Here is a 16,239-nt window from a genome sequence, read left to right as displayed (position 1 = left end):
ACAGCAGATGTCCAAATGAAATCAGAGATGCTGACACGAACTTCAAGTGTTATGTAAATATAGGTAGTCCTCAACTCACGACCAAAATTGAGCCTAAAATTTATGTCACTAAGTGAGAAAATGTATTAAGTGAGTTTTGCTCCATTTTATGATGTTTCTTGCCACATTTGTTAAGTGAATCACTGCAGTTGTTAAATTAGCAACCACCGCTGTTAAGGGAATCTGGCTTTCCCATTGATTTTGCTCGTCAGAAGGTTACAAAATGGGATCACATGACCCCAGGACAGTGCAACCGCCATAAATATGAAACAGTTGTTGGGCATCTGAGTGTAAATCACATGACCGTGAGGATGCTGCAATGGTCATAAGTGTGAAAAATGGTCATAAGTCACTTTTTCGAGTGCTGTTGTGACTTCAAATGGTCACTAAAGGAACTGTTTTAAGTCGAGGACTACCTGTAAATACATTTTACATCTATATTTACAGTGGACAAGATAGTCAGGCAGACTGGAGCATCATGAGGTAAATCACAGAGCGCACAGGTGCACAGATGAAAAAGGCGGGAAAAAAAGGGAAACTCCCCCTCTACACCCACAGCAACCAATCACAGCGCAGATTGCCTCATGCAGGAGCCAGTATTCTCCAATCAGTCAACTACAACTGGATATTCTGGCTCATTGTACAACCCCAAATATTATCGGGAATTAAAAAGTTTCTGATTGCACAGTTTAACATAGGAGTCCCTCAATAAATAAAAATTACTGGCAGTCTTGGAGAATTTTAGGTCCAAGCTAATTATGACTTACGTTAAGTGTTTGGTTTTTTTCCAAATATGTGGACATCAGCTCCCAGAATTTTCTTTTCCAATTTAACTTTTTTATTAGTTTATTGAAGTATAAAATATAAAGAAAAAAAAACATGGAAAAGTAAGAAGAGAGGAAAGGGGGGAAAGGGGGTATAGTGTAATGGGAGAAAAAAAGAAAAAAGAAAAAGGCATCAACTTCCGACTCTCTTTGACACAGTCAAAGGTAACATTACAACCACAACTTTTTGCTTTTGCACAACAGTATGTACAAGACATTTCTATAACAGTAAGCCTGTCTAGTTTATAAAAACGGAATCAAAGTTTCATTTTTTCCCCCTCTCAGTGGAAACACAAAATCTGGAAGCAATTGCAAATTAGAGACAAAATTAAATATAATCTCTTATTTGGATAAAAGAACCATTTTAATCATCTCAGGACTTTCTCCCAGCTCCCAGAACTTTCTAACCATCTGGGTCATTGTCCAGAATGACAAAAAGTAGCCGAAGGGAACCTTAGTCCATATCCTCAGTCTTTAGGAAATCAGGCCACATAAGATGCATAAGATAGTATCCTGAATAACTTACTTCGGATATGTATATCTGTAATACAGGATAAGTTCATGACTCTGATTAGCTTAATTTAGATTAAATTAACCATAATCATAACAGGTTCACTCTTCAAAGTATAATAGGACACTTCGTTGCTTTTTCTAGTTTTTTAACGGTTATCAACTCAGGAATTTGGACCTGATATTCTTTTCCTGGATACATGAAACATGACACATATTTTACCTCTCTGGAAACAACCCAGTTTCTTTAGTTGCTTTGGAATTAGAAATATAACTTGTTTGCCATTCTTCCTTGCTACTAATTTCCCCATTCAGATAAACACAGGTTTTGGAGCATGAAAGGCACTGAAGTTCACATGATTGCACTCAGTGGTGAAATCCAATTTTTTTTTACTACCAGTTCTGTGGGCGTGGCTTCATGGGTGTGGCCTGGTGGGCGTGACAGGGGAAGGATACTGCAAAATCTCCATTCCCATCTCACTTCAGGGGAAGGATAGTGCAAAATCCCCATTCCCTCCCCACTCCTGGGAGAAGGATATTGCGAAATCTCCATTCCCACCCCACTCTGGGGCCAGCCAGAGGTATTATTTGCCGGTTCTCCGAACTACTCAAAATTTCCACTATGGTTCTCTAGAACCTGTCAGAACCTGCTGGTTTTCACCCCTGATTGCACCTAATCATGGGATAAATGTGTCCTGAAGGCCTCTTTTTTGTCATGTCCCAATGACATTACTTTCATCTCCCGTCTATGAGTAAGACAGGCAAAACTCAGCTTTAGTTGTTAGTTCTTCGCTTTTTTTCTGCCACCCTCCAAAGATATCTTTGGGGTGCACAGAATCTCTTAAAACTCTGTCATCCAGTAATTTGGAAAGAAGGCAAATGATCAGGCGTGATTAGGACCAGAGACAATAGAGGATCAGGGATAGCGGATTTCATGTTGGATTGTTTTCTTACAGGTCAGGGATGAGTAGTTACCGTTATGAATGGCTAGTACAGAAAGGCCAGTGACTTTCAATTTGCTGGCAAGAGAGAGCTTGTGTGTTTCCAAAGACAATATTCTTTTGAAAAAAAAGCCTAAAATATGAATCATAAATAAGCAAATTGCAGGAACTTTGCTTCCCAGGAAATGTGAAAGTCACAAATCTACCCGGGTTCTGTATACTGTATATGCAATGGCAATGACGGATGAGGAATGAATCCTGGGTATAAATGTGAAATTCTTTGTGGAGCTCTGGACAAAATTCTATGCTATAACAGATGTCTCTCCCCCACCCCTTTTTTTTCTTGCAGGTTTTTTCTGGTGTATTGGTAAATCTCACAACCATTACATCTTCGTTATTGTGGCTGGAATACTTCAGTATCCCTCGCTATGGCCTAAATGTAAATAATATTATTAGCACTAGTTTTATTTGTTAGCTATTTGTGAAAGAGCTCATCATCCGGAACTATCAAACTGGTAGAATTGACTGGAGAATGGTCTTTTCTTCCTTGGCATGGCTTCATGCAGTCTCTTGGGGCTAAAGTGTTCCTGTTCAGGAATATTCTGAGTTTAGGCCATTGTCTTACCTGCTTCCAGGATGTCAGTACCATTCAGCAGTTCCCAGAGATTCATGGAAGTTCTGCTATCCCCAAAGATGTTGGGGTTTGAATTCCAAACACTTTCTCTCCAAAGTTGTCCTTGTTCATACAGACATGTCCTCTTTTTTAAATGCTAGAACAAGGACGGAGAACTATGGCCATGCTGGCTCAGGAATTCTGGGAGATGAAGTCCACAAGTCATAAAGAGCCATAGTTCCCCACCTCTGAACTTGAAGGATATTCTCTATTTGGTTTAAAGCAGGATTGGGAGGATCTGTTCCTTTTTAAAAAGAGAAGCATTTGAAGCAAAGCCCCACTTTTCAGAATCAGCACTTGTAGAAGTGTTAGAAGCCCCACTTTTCAGAATGAGCACTTGTAGAAGTGTTAGAAGACCATTCAAGCACCTTTTCTATTGTAATCATTGCTTGTCCTCTTCACTGGCGCCACCACTCCACACATTTTACCCATTTGCACGAGACCCCTTTGGGGAAAACATTGTTAATCTGCCTGTTATTCTGCTTTTATTCTTTTATTATTCATTGTTATTCTGCCTGCTAAGGAATTCTAGCACATCTGCTAAAGAACCACTTGAGGGATTGTAGGATATGTCTTGCACTGCGCTCATTGTCCAGACAGACATCCTTTGGTCTATTTCTATTGTTTCCTGTGAGCCAGCTGTGTATTCGAGCAACCTAACCTTTATAATTAAATGAAGTACTTATAGTGGTGAGCAAACTACTTTCATGGAAGCTCTTTAGCAAATGTTCTTCTTCTCCAGAGCCAAGTCCAAGGAAGTGCAATCTTTTGAAGTTACAAACAGAAAAATTGAATAATTCCTAATCTGATGTTGACATCTAGTGGTTTATTTTGAGAACTTTGTGTGATTTCTGCTTTAGAAGAAACAATTCTATCCTACATAAGTAGCTCCTACATAGTGGCAAACAAAAGAAAAAAAAAGTAGTCTGGCCTTATAACACATTAAAAATGTAAGATACCAGAAATCTGTTTTAGGGGTGACCTGCATCTGCATAACCAACTTGGTCTTTCATCACTTTACCCCAATTTAAAGCTTATATCAGCATAGTTACTGTATGAAGTGAGCTGTAGCTCACAAAAGCTTATGTCTTTTAATGCAATTTGGTAATTGGAAGAAATGGTTCCAGATTCTGATTTTTTGCCACCATAACTAACATGGCTTCCCTCCTCTATAGTCGTACATCGAGGTATGATTTTGTGCCAGGAATCCTCAAAGGATCCCTTCCAGCTCTATAATTTTTGAATGGGCAGTGTCTGTGATTACAACTAAATATTCAAATAGATTTACCATTTGCAGTGCTTCTTAAGAGGTTCAGAAAGAGGCATGGATTACCATGTCATGATTCACACCACACATTAAAATATCTGGCTTTATTTGATGTGGTTTTGATTAGGTTTTCTGTGTGAAACATTCTGGCTTGTAAACCATAGTTTATGGCCTAGTGCCAGGGTTTGTAACCTTAAACACTCAAAGAGCCATTTGGACCCATTTCCCACAGAAAAAAAAAACACCGGGAACCACAAAACCCTTCCCGTGCCTGACTATTTCTTGAGAGGCCACAAAACTAGCATATGTAGTTGAATTAAATGTTTTGTTTTCTTCTGAAACTTTTATTTTCTTGGATTTATCCATGGTTGGCCTACTGGGGGTTGAAAAGCTCAATAAATCGTGTGCCGGCAGGTGTCGCACATTGGTGGTTGTGACGCATATTTTGAGTGACAGGGAGCCGCAGCAGAGGGGTGAAAGAGCCACATGCGGCTCCAGAGCCACAGGTTGTTGACCCTTGGCCTAGTGTGTTATGTAGGTGTATATAAAGTGCTAAAGCTATGGGTCCTCATCTATTTTCTACATATGACTTCTACAGTTCATCCAAAAATTGTTGTCAACTGGTAAATTTGAACTGGATACTGCATGGGAGAGCAGAATAATTTATTTAGAACATCAACATAACAGGGCATCAATATATCCCTATCTATTAAGACTTAAAAATTCTGATGTTGCTTTAATTTTAGCAAAGCACTCTCATTCCTGTCATTTTGTTGCTTTTTAGGTCCAACTGCACGGGAAACCTTTCAGATAATATAAGCAAGTAATTCCATTATCTGTCTGTTTTTCAAAGGCTTTGCAAATCAACGAATTTACTGGACTCAGATTTTGCAATGAAACCCCAGAAGGGGTCAACGTAACATGTGTTTCTACTACTGCATTTACAGTGTAAGCATCTGTCACATGGCAAACTGTTGCACCATCTAGAAAAGTAAAACAAATAAACAACAGTGCCCAAGTTTCTTTAATGATTACTCATGCTTTGTTTTTTTTTTTAAAGGAGATATGTTTATTACCTAAATATATTCAGGACTTGGTAGTGAATAAGATGGAACTGTTGCCAACTTGACGGGGAAAACGTTTGGAAGGGTGGCTTGCAAAAACATATCGAGCAAAGCATCATTCCTTGAAGCATTAAGGTTGCTGCATCCCTGTTTTTGATAGTTGACTCTGAAGGTGTATATGCACCACACTTCTACTGGGGGTCTAGGACTTTTAGTCTCTGACTTTTCATTCTCCTCGGGTGAATCTCCCCCGACTTATCTCCTCAGCTGTACGCCTCCAGTCATTTGCCGTGGGGAATGGGCCACCGGCCTCTTCGTCCCAGACCCTTCGACACGGCCCCTTCGCAGAAAGAGGGTTCGTCCTGGGTGTTCCACCCTCTGTGACAGTTAGCCCCAAACCAATTGGCTAGAGGGGGTGTAATAGAAATCCAGCGAAAGGAGAGAGGTGTAAAAGAATTTGCCAAAATGCCTTCCTTCCTTCCTTCCTCTTCCTCTTGCCTGAGGAGAAACGCCCGAGGAGAATGAAAAGTCAGAGACTAAACGTCCCATTCCGTCTACTGGGACTTCCAGAAAAGCAAAGAAAGCTCACATGAAAACAACAGGGGAAGCATTCTTAGCATGTTTCATTGTGATTCACCAAAACATATTTTTGCCAAAAACTTGCTATTCATACCTAGCTTTCAGCCAAAACATGCCATAGCGAATAATGAGTTTGCTTAACGACCATTCTCTTAATGACTGTGGCATTTGCCTTATGACTGCAGTGTTTGCTTAATGAGTGTCACGAAAAAGGTTCTAAAATCATGGGCTGGCTGTATTATGGCTGTAAACAGAGGACTATCTGTATGAATTTACAATAAATAAAAAAAAAGTAAATTAAGAGTTGCATTGTCCTAATACTAAAATTTTTAACCCATGTTTTTAGATGCACTGGAGAAGACTATTTGGAAATGCAAGGCATTGGCACAACTGCTTGGGACTTGTGGCAGAATCACGTTGCACTTACATGTATGACTATAACTTTTCTCACACTTGCATATCTGAAATTGAAATTTCTGAAGAAGTATACTTAGCAAGAGACTATTCTTATTTAACAGCATTGTATTTTTATAATAAACATTTAGTTCTTGTAACATACGGCATACAGTTCTTGAAATACCTTCCTGATTCATATTTTGTAGTAATAATGGAATTGCAATTGTACAGCTATTGTCTTCAAACTGAGGGCCAGTTTAATCTTGTCGTTTCGGGTGAAAAATAAAATAACATGAAGCCCCTCAAAATTCTATCTGAGGTATCTATACTGCACAAGCCAGATAGCTGATCTTCTGCAATCCAAGAAAAAATAGACATAGAGGTCAACACTCACAACTGGATGGGAAGATGGTATCCCCATAGCAGACTTAATTGGCCAGTAAGAGCAGGCCAGATCCTGGCTCCTGACTGTATTGTTGGTATAATTATTGAGGCACTACAGATTCTCCACATTCAAGATTTATATTGGAAAGGAAAAATTTCATGTGACAGTGAGATAACTGAAGATAATTAGATTGTCTCAACTACAGAGGATGTCATAAAGATGTGTCTCTCTTAAAATCAGGTATCAAGTTATTACTTAGTGGTAAATGAAATGTGAAGACAAGTCCTATAATAGTACTGACTTATTTAATTCACTGAATTAGGGATGTGTGAAGTATTTTGCAGAATATTCTGACCTTGAAGCAATACCCATCTAAAGTTTTGGTCTGGGCTCTGAGCTTGAAAAGAAAACTGTGGCTTTTTAAAAAAAATATATATTCCTTTGTATTTTCTTGATGGTGAGTTTCAGGATGCATTTTAAAATGCAAAGCCTCTACGTTGACCTGGGTTGATTAATTCTGCTTTTTGTGTTCAAGCTTTGGTGCGTGTGCCTTTTATGATGTGAAGAGTAAAAAATATGTTGCTTTAAATGCTTGATGTGCAGATTTTGCTCTTTTTTTATTGTGCAGGGTTAGGTTTTCATTTAATCAGTTAATTTAGCTCTGGCTGTGATTTAATTCATGATTAAATTTACATTTTAAATTGTAATTTAAGATGAGTTCATTTGGCTGGACTGTCTTCCACCCCGAATTTCCAGGTAAAACAAATCTTGCTAAAGTCTAACCTGTTAAGTGCTAATTGAAAAAGAGTGCTGATAAAAGAGATTAATGCTATTTTGGTAAATACTTTATTTAATGAACTAAAAGAGTTTTAATAACCTTGGGTGAAAACTAGACAAAAAAAATCCCAGAGGAGCAGGAGGATTTTGTTTCCATCCCTATTCTGTATGGCTCAAAGAGTCAAAACATTTAAGTTTTATTTCAATGGAATAAGGAAAACTCAAAGCCATTTTTGTGTCTTTGTGGAGGGTGTTTCCATGTTGAAACACATACATATTTCAGGTAAAGTTGTTTTGTTCCAAGCTTGAAATATAAGATGTTTACTATTTCATGTAGGCAGCTGGATTATATTTAGGATACATTCCTATACAGAGTCCTTGACTTACAGCACAACTGAGCCCAAAATTTCCACTGCTAAGCAAGACAGTTGTTAAGTGACTTTTGCCCCACTTGCAGCCTTTCTTGCCACAATTGTTAAGTGAATCACTGCAGTTGTTAAGTTAGTAATACATCTGCCATAAATACAGCTGCCATAAATACAAGCCAGTTACCAAGCATCTGAATTTTGATCACGATCACAACAATGCTCCAACACTCGTCAATGTGAAAAGCGATCATAAGTAACTTTTTCAGTGCTATTGCAACTTCGAATGGTCATTAAACAAATGGTTGTAAGTCGAGGACTACCTGCATTCAATTTTATGTCAGCAATATTTTTTATAAATAACTAAATTGATATGACAGAATTAGAAAAGGAATTTTCTTATTTTTAATCCGTGTGACCATGGAAGACAAAAATAACATTTAATCTGCTGATCTGGTCCATATGGCCAGGTATGTTGTTTACAAGCTTTCAACCAACTTCACTGTCTTTTCATGGGATAAAAGATCGAAAAGAGAAAGGACTAGTAACATCCGTTTTTATTTAAAGTTTCTGTGTAGCTTCCCAAAATGACCATAGAAAGAAAGTCATCCTTATGATTTAGATTGTAAACAGTAAAATGCAAAGTCCCATAACCAGAAATATTAAAGCAAATAAAAATACATGATTATAAATCTTTTATTTTATTTCACAAACAATTAGTTGGATGGCATTTAAGAGCAGAGTAAAAAAATACTCCTTCCTTTGAAATGGATGCAAAGCCCACTTCTCCCTCCCTTTTAGCCACTCAAACAACTTCAAAACACACAAAATCTTTATTGGTCAGGAAGTTGTTCATTGGTACATTTTTACCATTCTCTGAAATGTTCAAAATTAACATTTGTGTTCTTTTCTAAGGCAACATTATCCTAGAAATATATTGGCACTTTGGAACCATATATATATATATAGTGTGCAAAATAGCAGATACTCAAGCTTCTTTGCTGTCATACTTTAAATGTATGTGTACATTGTCAACACGCATGGCTATCCATGAAATCTGAATGCACTTCAAAATGAAGTTTGTTATGAAGTAACAACATGTTACAGAAATGTAAGCTATTACCATATGAATGCAAACCTTTGGTTTTCATAGTACTCTTTTATGTAAAACTCTATTATTGTGAGGGTTGTTAAAAAGAACAGGAAGATATAACTTAAAAGCAAGCATAATAAGCCATGTGAACAGTTTCCCACTCAATACCTCAATACCCAAAGCGTGGGTGATTTCAGGAGTTAAAGATACAAGTGTTTTACAAAGCTTTGCTTGGCACTGTTTTGAGTAACCCAAGGAGTGTTCTTGCCATGAAAATCAGAACAATATAAGATGAAGCATCTACAGCGGGAATGTCAAACTCAAGGCCCGGGGGCCAGATCCAAGCCGCAGGGTGCTTAGATCTGGCCTGCGGGGCCGCCCTGGAAACAGCAAACCACAATGCCTCTGCCAGTGAAAACGGAGCTCGCGAGGGCCCTCCTGAGCTCCGTTTTCACTGGCAGAGGGTTGTAGGACACTGTCACAGCTGAAAACAGAGCTCAGGAGCCCATTTTCACTGGCAGAGCTCTCAGGCTGCCACAGGTGACCCCGACATGAGTGATGACGAGATGGCCACGTCCCCCGCCCCCCCCAAGGTCAAACACAACCCTGTTGCGGCCCTCAAGAAAATCGAGTTTGACACCCCTGATCTACAGTATAGAACAGGGGTCTCCAAAATTAGCAACTTTAAGGCTTGTGGACTTCAATTCCCAGTTCCCAGAATTCTGGGAGTTGGAAGTCCAGAAGTCTCAAAGTTGCCAAATTTTGAGACCACTGGTATAGAACATATCTGGTCCTCCCTGCCAGAAGCAATCCAGTTGCCAGATATGCATCATATATGCATGTTACATTTTGAAATACGTTAGATGCAATTCTTCTACATCTTAATCTGACCTGCACTTCTACACCTTTCCCCAACCTCTCTGTCTTGATTTACATGCAATGAAATACAAGAATATAAATCTTGCAGAAGCACCCCATTAAATACTGTACATTTTGCTGTCCAGTTTTCTGTTAGAACAGCTCATTTAACTTACTGCGTTTATTTATTTATTTTTTACTGAAATTATTTTCATAAATGCTTTCAGAATATATTTAATCAGATCCCTGTTTTATGGTCTTATGAAGATTATGCTCCAGAGAATGCTTTTTCCAGTACATAATTTCACAAGAACAATTATAAGTGGCCCTTTCAGAACAATATGCTATTATGGGAAATTTTTCCTATAATCGTACATTTTCATCTGCAAGATGATTAACGTTGCTAAATTGTGTCGTACATTTTTTTCTCAAAGGGGCTTTGAGAATAATGAAGGTTATCCTCCCAACAACCATATAAAATAGGCTTTGTCAAAATAGGAATTCCTTTTTGGTAAGCTGAAATCTTACAAGATTAAAAGGCAAATCTATCATATTGAAATGATGATAAGCTAATTCATGCAGCCAAACACTGATAATTACTTCTGTATGTATTATTTTGCAGAGAATGTATTACAGACTACCTGTTTCAATTAAAAAAGGGAAGAGTGTCAGAAGAAAATCATATACACTTGATTACTCCACATGAAACAGCTAGGAATAGTATATTTTATGCACGTTTTCTTTTAGAAGTATGTCTCGGGTTTCAATATGTCTTACTGCCAGGTAAATGTGCAAAGCACTGTTACCTTAAGTTCTAGAACTGGAAAATAAATTTACTAGCTTACCTATTTTCTCTTAACAGTAGAGAAATGTACATCTTTCTAATGAAAGCAATTGGAAAGGAAACCAAGGGCATTTAAAACAAGAAGCTCTGGTTTTTTAAAACTAGATCAGATCTCAACATGATAGTTTCCTCTATCTTACTCTATAACAGGGGTGTCAAACTCAAGGCCCGCAAGCTGGATCCAGCCCATGGAGCTGCCCTGGAAACAGCCAAGGACTGGCCCACGGTGCCTCTGCCAGCGTAAACAGAACTCAGGAGGGCCGTGCGCAGTGGCCCTTTTCCAGTGGTGAAATCCAATTTTTTTTTTACTACCGGTTCTGTGGGCATGGCTTGGTGGGCGTAGTGTGGCTTGGTGGGCGTGGCAGGGGAAGGATACTGCAAATTCTCCATTCCCACCCCATTCCAGGGGAAGGATATTGTAAAATCCCCATTCCCTCCCCACTCCTGGGGGAAGGGTATTGCAGAATCTCCATTCCCATCCCACTCTGGGGCCAGCCAGAGGTGGTATTTGCCAGTTCTCCGAACTACTCAAAATTTCTGCTACCGGTTCTCCAAACTGCTCAAAATTTCTGCTACCAGTTCTCCAGAACCTGTCAGAACCTGCTGGATTTCACCCCTGCCCTTTTCGCTGGCAGAGGGCTACTGGAGGCCATCACAGCTGAAAATGGAGCCCAGGGGGGCTGTGTGGGGCCCCCCAAGCTCTGTTTTCGCTGGCAGAATGCTAGCAAAACAAATTACTAGCAAAAGTGGATTCCACAGGTGCCCCCAACACAAGTGACGTCGAGATGGCCATGGCCATCGTGGCTATGCCTTCTGCCCCCCCCAGGTTAAACATAACCCTGATGCAGCCCTCAATGAAATCGAGTTTGATACCCCTGCTCTATAAAATCACAGCCTTGTCCCAAGGCATTTTGTTATTTAGTTAACTCATGATTTGTGGAAAATATTTTGAGCAAATAGAAATGCTACTAGACATGGATGTTGCTCCCTTTATTTCCTCCCCCTTCCTTCCCCCCTCCCCTTCCCCCTCCCCCTCCTCCATCAATGCCTTCAGTGGACTGTGAGGAAGAAGGCCGCGGATTCCTGGTCCGTCCGTGGCTGTTGAATCCCACCGGGGTTCCCAATCGTTGGCTTACTTGGGAAGCAGCATCATCAGATTCCCAGTGTTCCAGTTCTTCTCGTACAAGCCTCTCCATCTGATCCCTGTGCGCGTCATTCTCACAACCCAGCCTTTCATCCTAAGCAGAAATACCACGATCTCTGATCATGCTCAAATGGCTAAACTCTCTTTTAGTGCAAAGAAATAAACACATTTCTAAATTGTTTTTTAATAATAACACGTAGTTTTCAATTTACAATTGGGACCAGGATTTCCATTGCTATGCATGGCGGTTGCTAAGTGGATTGTGCCCGATTATATGATCTTTTTTAGCCATGGTGGTCAAGAGAGTTGTTAAGGGAATCATGTAGTCATTGAGCGAATCCAGATTCACCCACTGACTTTGCTCCCCACCTGGGAAGGTTGCAAATGGCAATTATATGACCCCAGGATGTTGCGACTGTTGTAAATACATGCTAGTTACTAAGTGCCCAAATTTTGATCGTGTGACCTGAGGATGCTGTAACAGTTGTGTGAGGACCAGTCCCAAATCAGTCTTTTCAGTGTCGTTTTAACTTCGATCATTAAGCAAATGGTTGTAAATTGAGAACTATCTGTAATCAGAATGGTATAATTCTGATCAAATAACTTGCTACGAATTATTGATTATAATTCATAGTACAACATATAATACAACACTGGAAATTTTTAAGACGAGATTGGATAATCATTTGACTGAAATGGTATAGGGTTTCTTGCCTAAGTATGGGTTTGAACTAGAAAGAGCAAGTGTAGAGACAGATTATCATGATGAAAATCCATCTACATTGCTCGCTAAGAGTTGACAATGGCTACCGTATTTCCCTGAAAATAAGACCCTGTCTTATATTTTTTTGAACCCTGAAATAAGTGCTTCACCTTATTGCCATGCGCTCAAAAGCCCGATTGAGCTTACTATCAGGGGATGTCTTATTTTGGGGGAAACAGGGCATATGGCAAATGATCAGTTAGCAACGTTCTTTCAACTGAAGAAATTAAAACAGTAACTTTTGCAAAATAAATACTGAATATTTAGCCAGTGTTAAGTAAGTTTACCTCTGCAACTCCATCAAGCAGCCTGCCCAAGACCTCTTTCCTCTTCAGTTTAACTCTCTCCATAGTTTCCAGCTTGACTATGACAGCATCAATCTTGGATACAATGCTGCCTATGGAATGTTCCATGCGATCCACTCGGCGGACCAAACTGAAAGCAGAATGCATTTTGATAAAGAGTTATGGTTTCAAGAACAGTAGGAACATGTTTTCTTTTAAATCTCTATCCCAAAGATGGGCAGAATAACAGTTAAAATAAATCTTTCAGGATCCAATCTGGGTTGGTCACCGGGACCAGAGTTTTTGTCTTCCGAGCTTTTGGACTCATGCTGGAGCCCATCCTCAGGGAACTTCTCCCTAGCAGAGCGTGTGGTTTGGGCTGTTCTGTGTAAATACAGGCACACACACAGAGAACAGCCCAAAGCACAAATACTGCTAGACAGAAGTTCCCTGAAGGTGGGCTCCATCATGAGTCCAAAAGCTCAGAAGACAAAACCTCTGATACTGGTGATCGACCCAGACTGGATCCTGCAACATTAACCTGGGAAACGTATATTCGCCTTCATTCGTGAGAAAATAATCTTTCATCTACTTTCATTAGGAACATCTATGTCCACGAGTCTAGTGGATTCTTGGATAAGAGAGACTGAAGTAGCCTCAGTTCTATTCTGCGGTGGCGCAGTGGTTAGAGTGCAGTACTGCAGGCTACTTCTGCGGATCACCGGCTGCCAGCAGTTTGGCAGATCGAATCTCACCAGGCTCAAGGTTGACTCAGCCTTCCATCCTTCCGGGGTGGGTAAAATGAGGGCCCAGATTGTTGGGGACAACAGGCTGACTCTGTAAACTGCTTAGACAGGGCTGTTAAAGCACTATGAAGCTGTATATAAGTCTTAAGTGCTATTGCTATTGCTATTCCAACAAGATGCAATTGAGAAGAAGATTTGTATGGAAAGAGATTTGTATGGTTAAGTATCACGAGTTCTTGACATAATTCTGTATTTTACAATGAATAAAGTGGGATTTGACAGAAAAAAAACTGTAACACGAACACTTGAAACTCTTCGTATGAGACACCACTTGAGCTGCTGCCTCTTCTTCTGGAGCTGTGTCCACTGTCATCATCATCATCTTCTTCCGAATCATCGAGGCTTCGTGGAAAGCTACGGCCACTGAGTGGACGGTTTAGAGAACTTCTGTCTAGCTCTAAGTCCTCCTTAGTGAAAACAAACACAACTGTTAGAATTTGACTCTTCCTTACTCCTACAATCTGTGTGTCATATTTGAAGACAATGGAAACCTGCTTGACCAACTTTTTTGGTCTTAGTTTTGTGGTTCTTTCAAGGTAAATAGTAGATTGCCCAAACAAACCTACTACAATTCAGGATGAGCAAAACATTTCCTATCCAAGCCTAATACAGGTAGTCCTCCACTTACAACAATTCATTTAGTGACCGTTCAAAGTTACAACAGCACTGAAAAAAGTGACTTATGGCCGTTTTTCACAGTTACAACCTTTGAAGCATCCCCATGATCATGTAATCAAAATTCAGATGCTCGGCAAATGGTTCATACTTATGACCAATGCTGTGTGCCAAGGTCATATCTTGCAACCTTCTGACAAGCAAAGTCAACGGGGAAGCCAGTTTCACTTAACAACCAGGTTACTAACTTATCAACTGTAGTGATTCACAGTTGTGGCAAGGAAGGCTATAAAATGGGGCAAAGCTCACTTAACAAACATCTTGCTTAACAACATAAATTTGGGGCTCAATTGTGGTGAGAGACTACCTGTATACTATTTTGTTGCCTCGTCATTCAACACTCAGCAGCCAGAGATCTTCACTAGCAATAAAATGAGATTGTACAAATTTAGTAAACAGAACTCGGAAAAAATGCTTCTCTGAAAATCAAAAAGCAAATTTCCAAAGAAATGTAATTCCAGAATTCTGTACTGCATTCATAGCCATAAAGATTTCTTTCTGATACAATTGCAGTGCAGGCCAGGGGTGATATTCACTTACCTTTGCTACCTGTTGGCAAATGTGAGTGCACTTTCACACACGTTTGCTTTGCTCGCACGCACCACCTCCATGCATGCGCAGGACCTTCCACACATGCACAGGACTTTCCGCGTATGCACAAAGCATCAAAAATGGGACATGATGACGTCCGGGTGGGTGGGTGGAGCCTCCCGCTGCCACCGCTACTGGTTCGCACGAACCAGATAGAACTGGCTAAATACCACCACTAGTGCAGGCTAACAAATAATCCACCCCCCCCGGCCCTTTTTTTCAAGAATATAATCATGCCATCCAATGTAAAGCTCACCCTCTCTTTCTCTAAATCATCTCTCATTTGTTGATGCTCCAACTCAGTCAATTCTTGATCTCCATCTTGATCATACTTTGTAAAGATGGCTTCAATCTCAGCATCCGTACGTCCCTTTCTGGAAGTTAAGGTTTTAAATATGATTGCTTTAAATGTTTCAGTAAAATTTTTTTTCTGGTGCTAGGAATAAATAAGGGGCCTTCGCAGAGGCATTCGGTATCCAGCAACTTAATTATATTACTGTTTTGTAGAACTGTCATAAAATTAGCAGAGTCACTAAATGCAACCAGAATTCTTACTCTGTATAAAAGTATGCCCTGAAAAAGTACTATTGTGGAGTAATTGTACCTTTACTTTAAGCCAGTAAATAAGGGAGACAGACACTTTCTTGTAACTTAGTTAATTGAGATAAATAAGAGTGCTGTATGATAGAAGTAAAGTATGTTTTATGGATACTTGTAAGAAATGCTTGTGATTAGGAGAATGGACATATATTTTCATATGCAAATGATACAAAGAAGTTCAGATAGTCTGGTTTATGGAAAGAGGAAATAAAGATCCAATCACAAACATAAAGGGAGGTAAATATGCTGAGAGGAAGGGAAAGACCATAAAAAAAAAAATTCATGATTTGAAAGAAATGATGAGAATCTGAAAATGAGATGTGAGAAATTAAACAAAAGGCAACGGATATGATACAAAGAAGACTAGTTTGCAAGGACAGAAAGATATGGAGAGAAATTGCAAACGGTTGTGTGGTAAACTAGATTTAACTACATTTCCTTTCTTTTTTTTCTTATCAAATTCCTTGGCGTACTATTTCTTTACTCCATTTGGGGCTGTGGAAAACAGTAGTTCTTTTGAAAGCAACTGTGCGATCATTTATTTGTTATTTAGTCTTCGTACGAAAGAAGAAGGAACTGTGCAAGCTTACCCCTTTAGGTTTTGCCGCAGTTCATCAAAATTTAATTTGCCTCCACAATGACGCAGACTCTCTGAAATGTCATCGACGGGTGTTTTTTTCAATTTTAATTTCACCATGGCTTTGGTGTATCCCTGAAAAGGAGAGCGATATATTCCTTATGTGGATATAATTGTTAGGCAA

General features: G+C 39.5%; 2 protein-coding genes across 4 annotated transcripts in view; one reads left to right on the top strand and one right to left on the bottom strand.

Annotated features, from left to right (window-relative positions):
- Positions 1-6,451, top strand: part of LOC117678943 (broad substrate specificity ATP-binding cassette transporter ABCG2-like) — a 41,038-nt gene extending 34,587 nt beyond the window's left edge. The window contains exons 14-16 of one of the 2 annotated variants that reach the window (XR_015729213.1): positions 2,664-2,753; positions 5,039-5,202; positions 6,244-6,451. Coding sequence is in view for 1 of the 2 variants with exons in the window: in XM_034440461.2 (XP_034296352.1) it covers positions 2,664-2,753; positions 5,108-5,202; positions 6,244-6,391 (333 nt within the window). In the remaining variant the exon portion in view is untranslated. The remainder of the gene's footprint in view (positions 1-2,663; positions 2,754-5,038; positions 5,203-6,243) is intronic. The other variant, XM_034440461.2, reaches the window with a different exon arrangement.
- Positions 6,452-8,498: 2,047 nt separating this feature from the next.
- PKD2 (polycystin 2, transient receptor potential cation channel) overlaps positions 8,499-16,239 on the bottom strand; it is a 33,467-nt gene continuing 25,726 nt past the window's right edge. The window contains exons 11-15 of one of the 2 annotated variants that reach the window (XM_060686966.2): positions 16,069-16,190; positions 15,135-15,252; positions 13,856-14,019; positions 12,810-12,957; positions 8,499-11,853 (exon numbers count right to left, since the gene is read on the bottom strand). In XM_060686966.2, the coding sequence (XP_060542949.2) occupies positions 11,584-11,853; positions 12,810-12,957; positions 13,856-14,019; positions 15,135-15,252; positions 16,069-16,190 (822 nt within the window). In that variant the 3' untranslated portion in view covers positions 8,499-11,583. The remainder of the gene's footprint in view (positions 11,854-12,809; positions 12,958-13,855; positions 14,020-15,134; positions 15,253-16,068; positions 16,191-16,239) is intronic. The other variant, XM_060686967.2, reaches the window with a different exon arrangement.

Source organism: Pantherophis guttatus, chromosome 8 (genome assembly GCF_059756535.1).
Source record: "Pantherophis guttatus breed Tessera chromosome 8, ASM5975653v1, whole genome shotgun sequence".
Classification (NCBI taxonomy): domain Eukaryota; kingdom Metazoa; phylum Chordata; class Lepidosauria; order Squamata; family Colubridae; genus Pantherophis; species Pantherophis guttatus.
The sequence above is the reverse complement of the archived record's forward strand: the minus strand, read 5'-3'. Positions and strand labels throughout refer to the sequence as shown.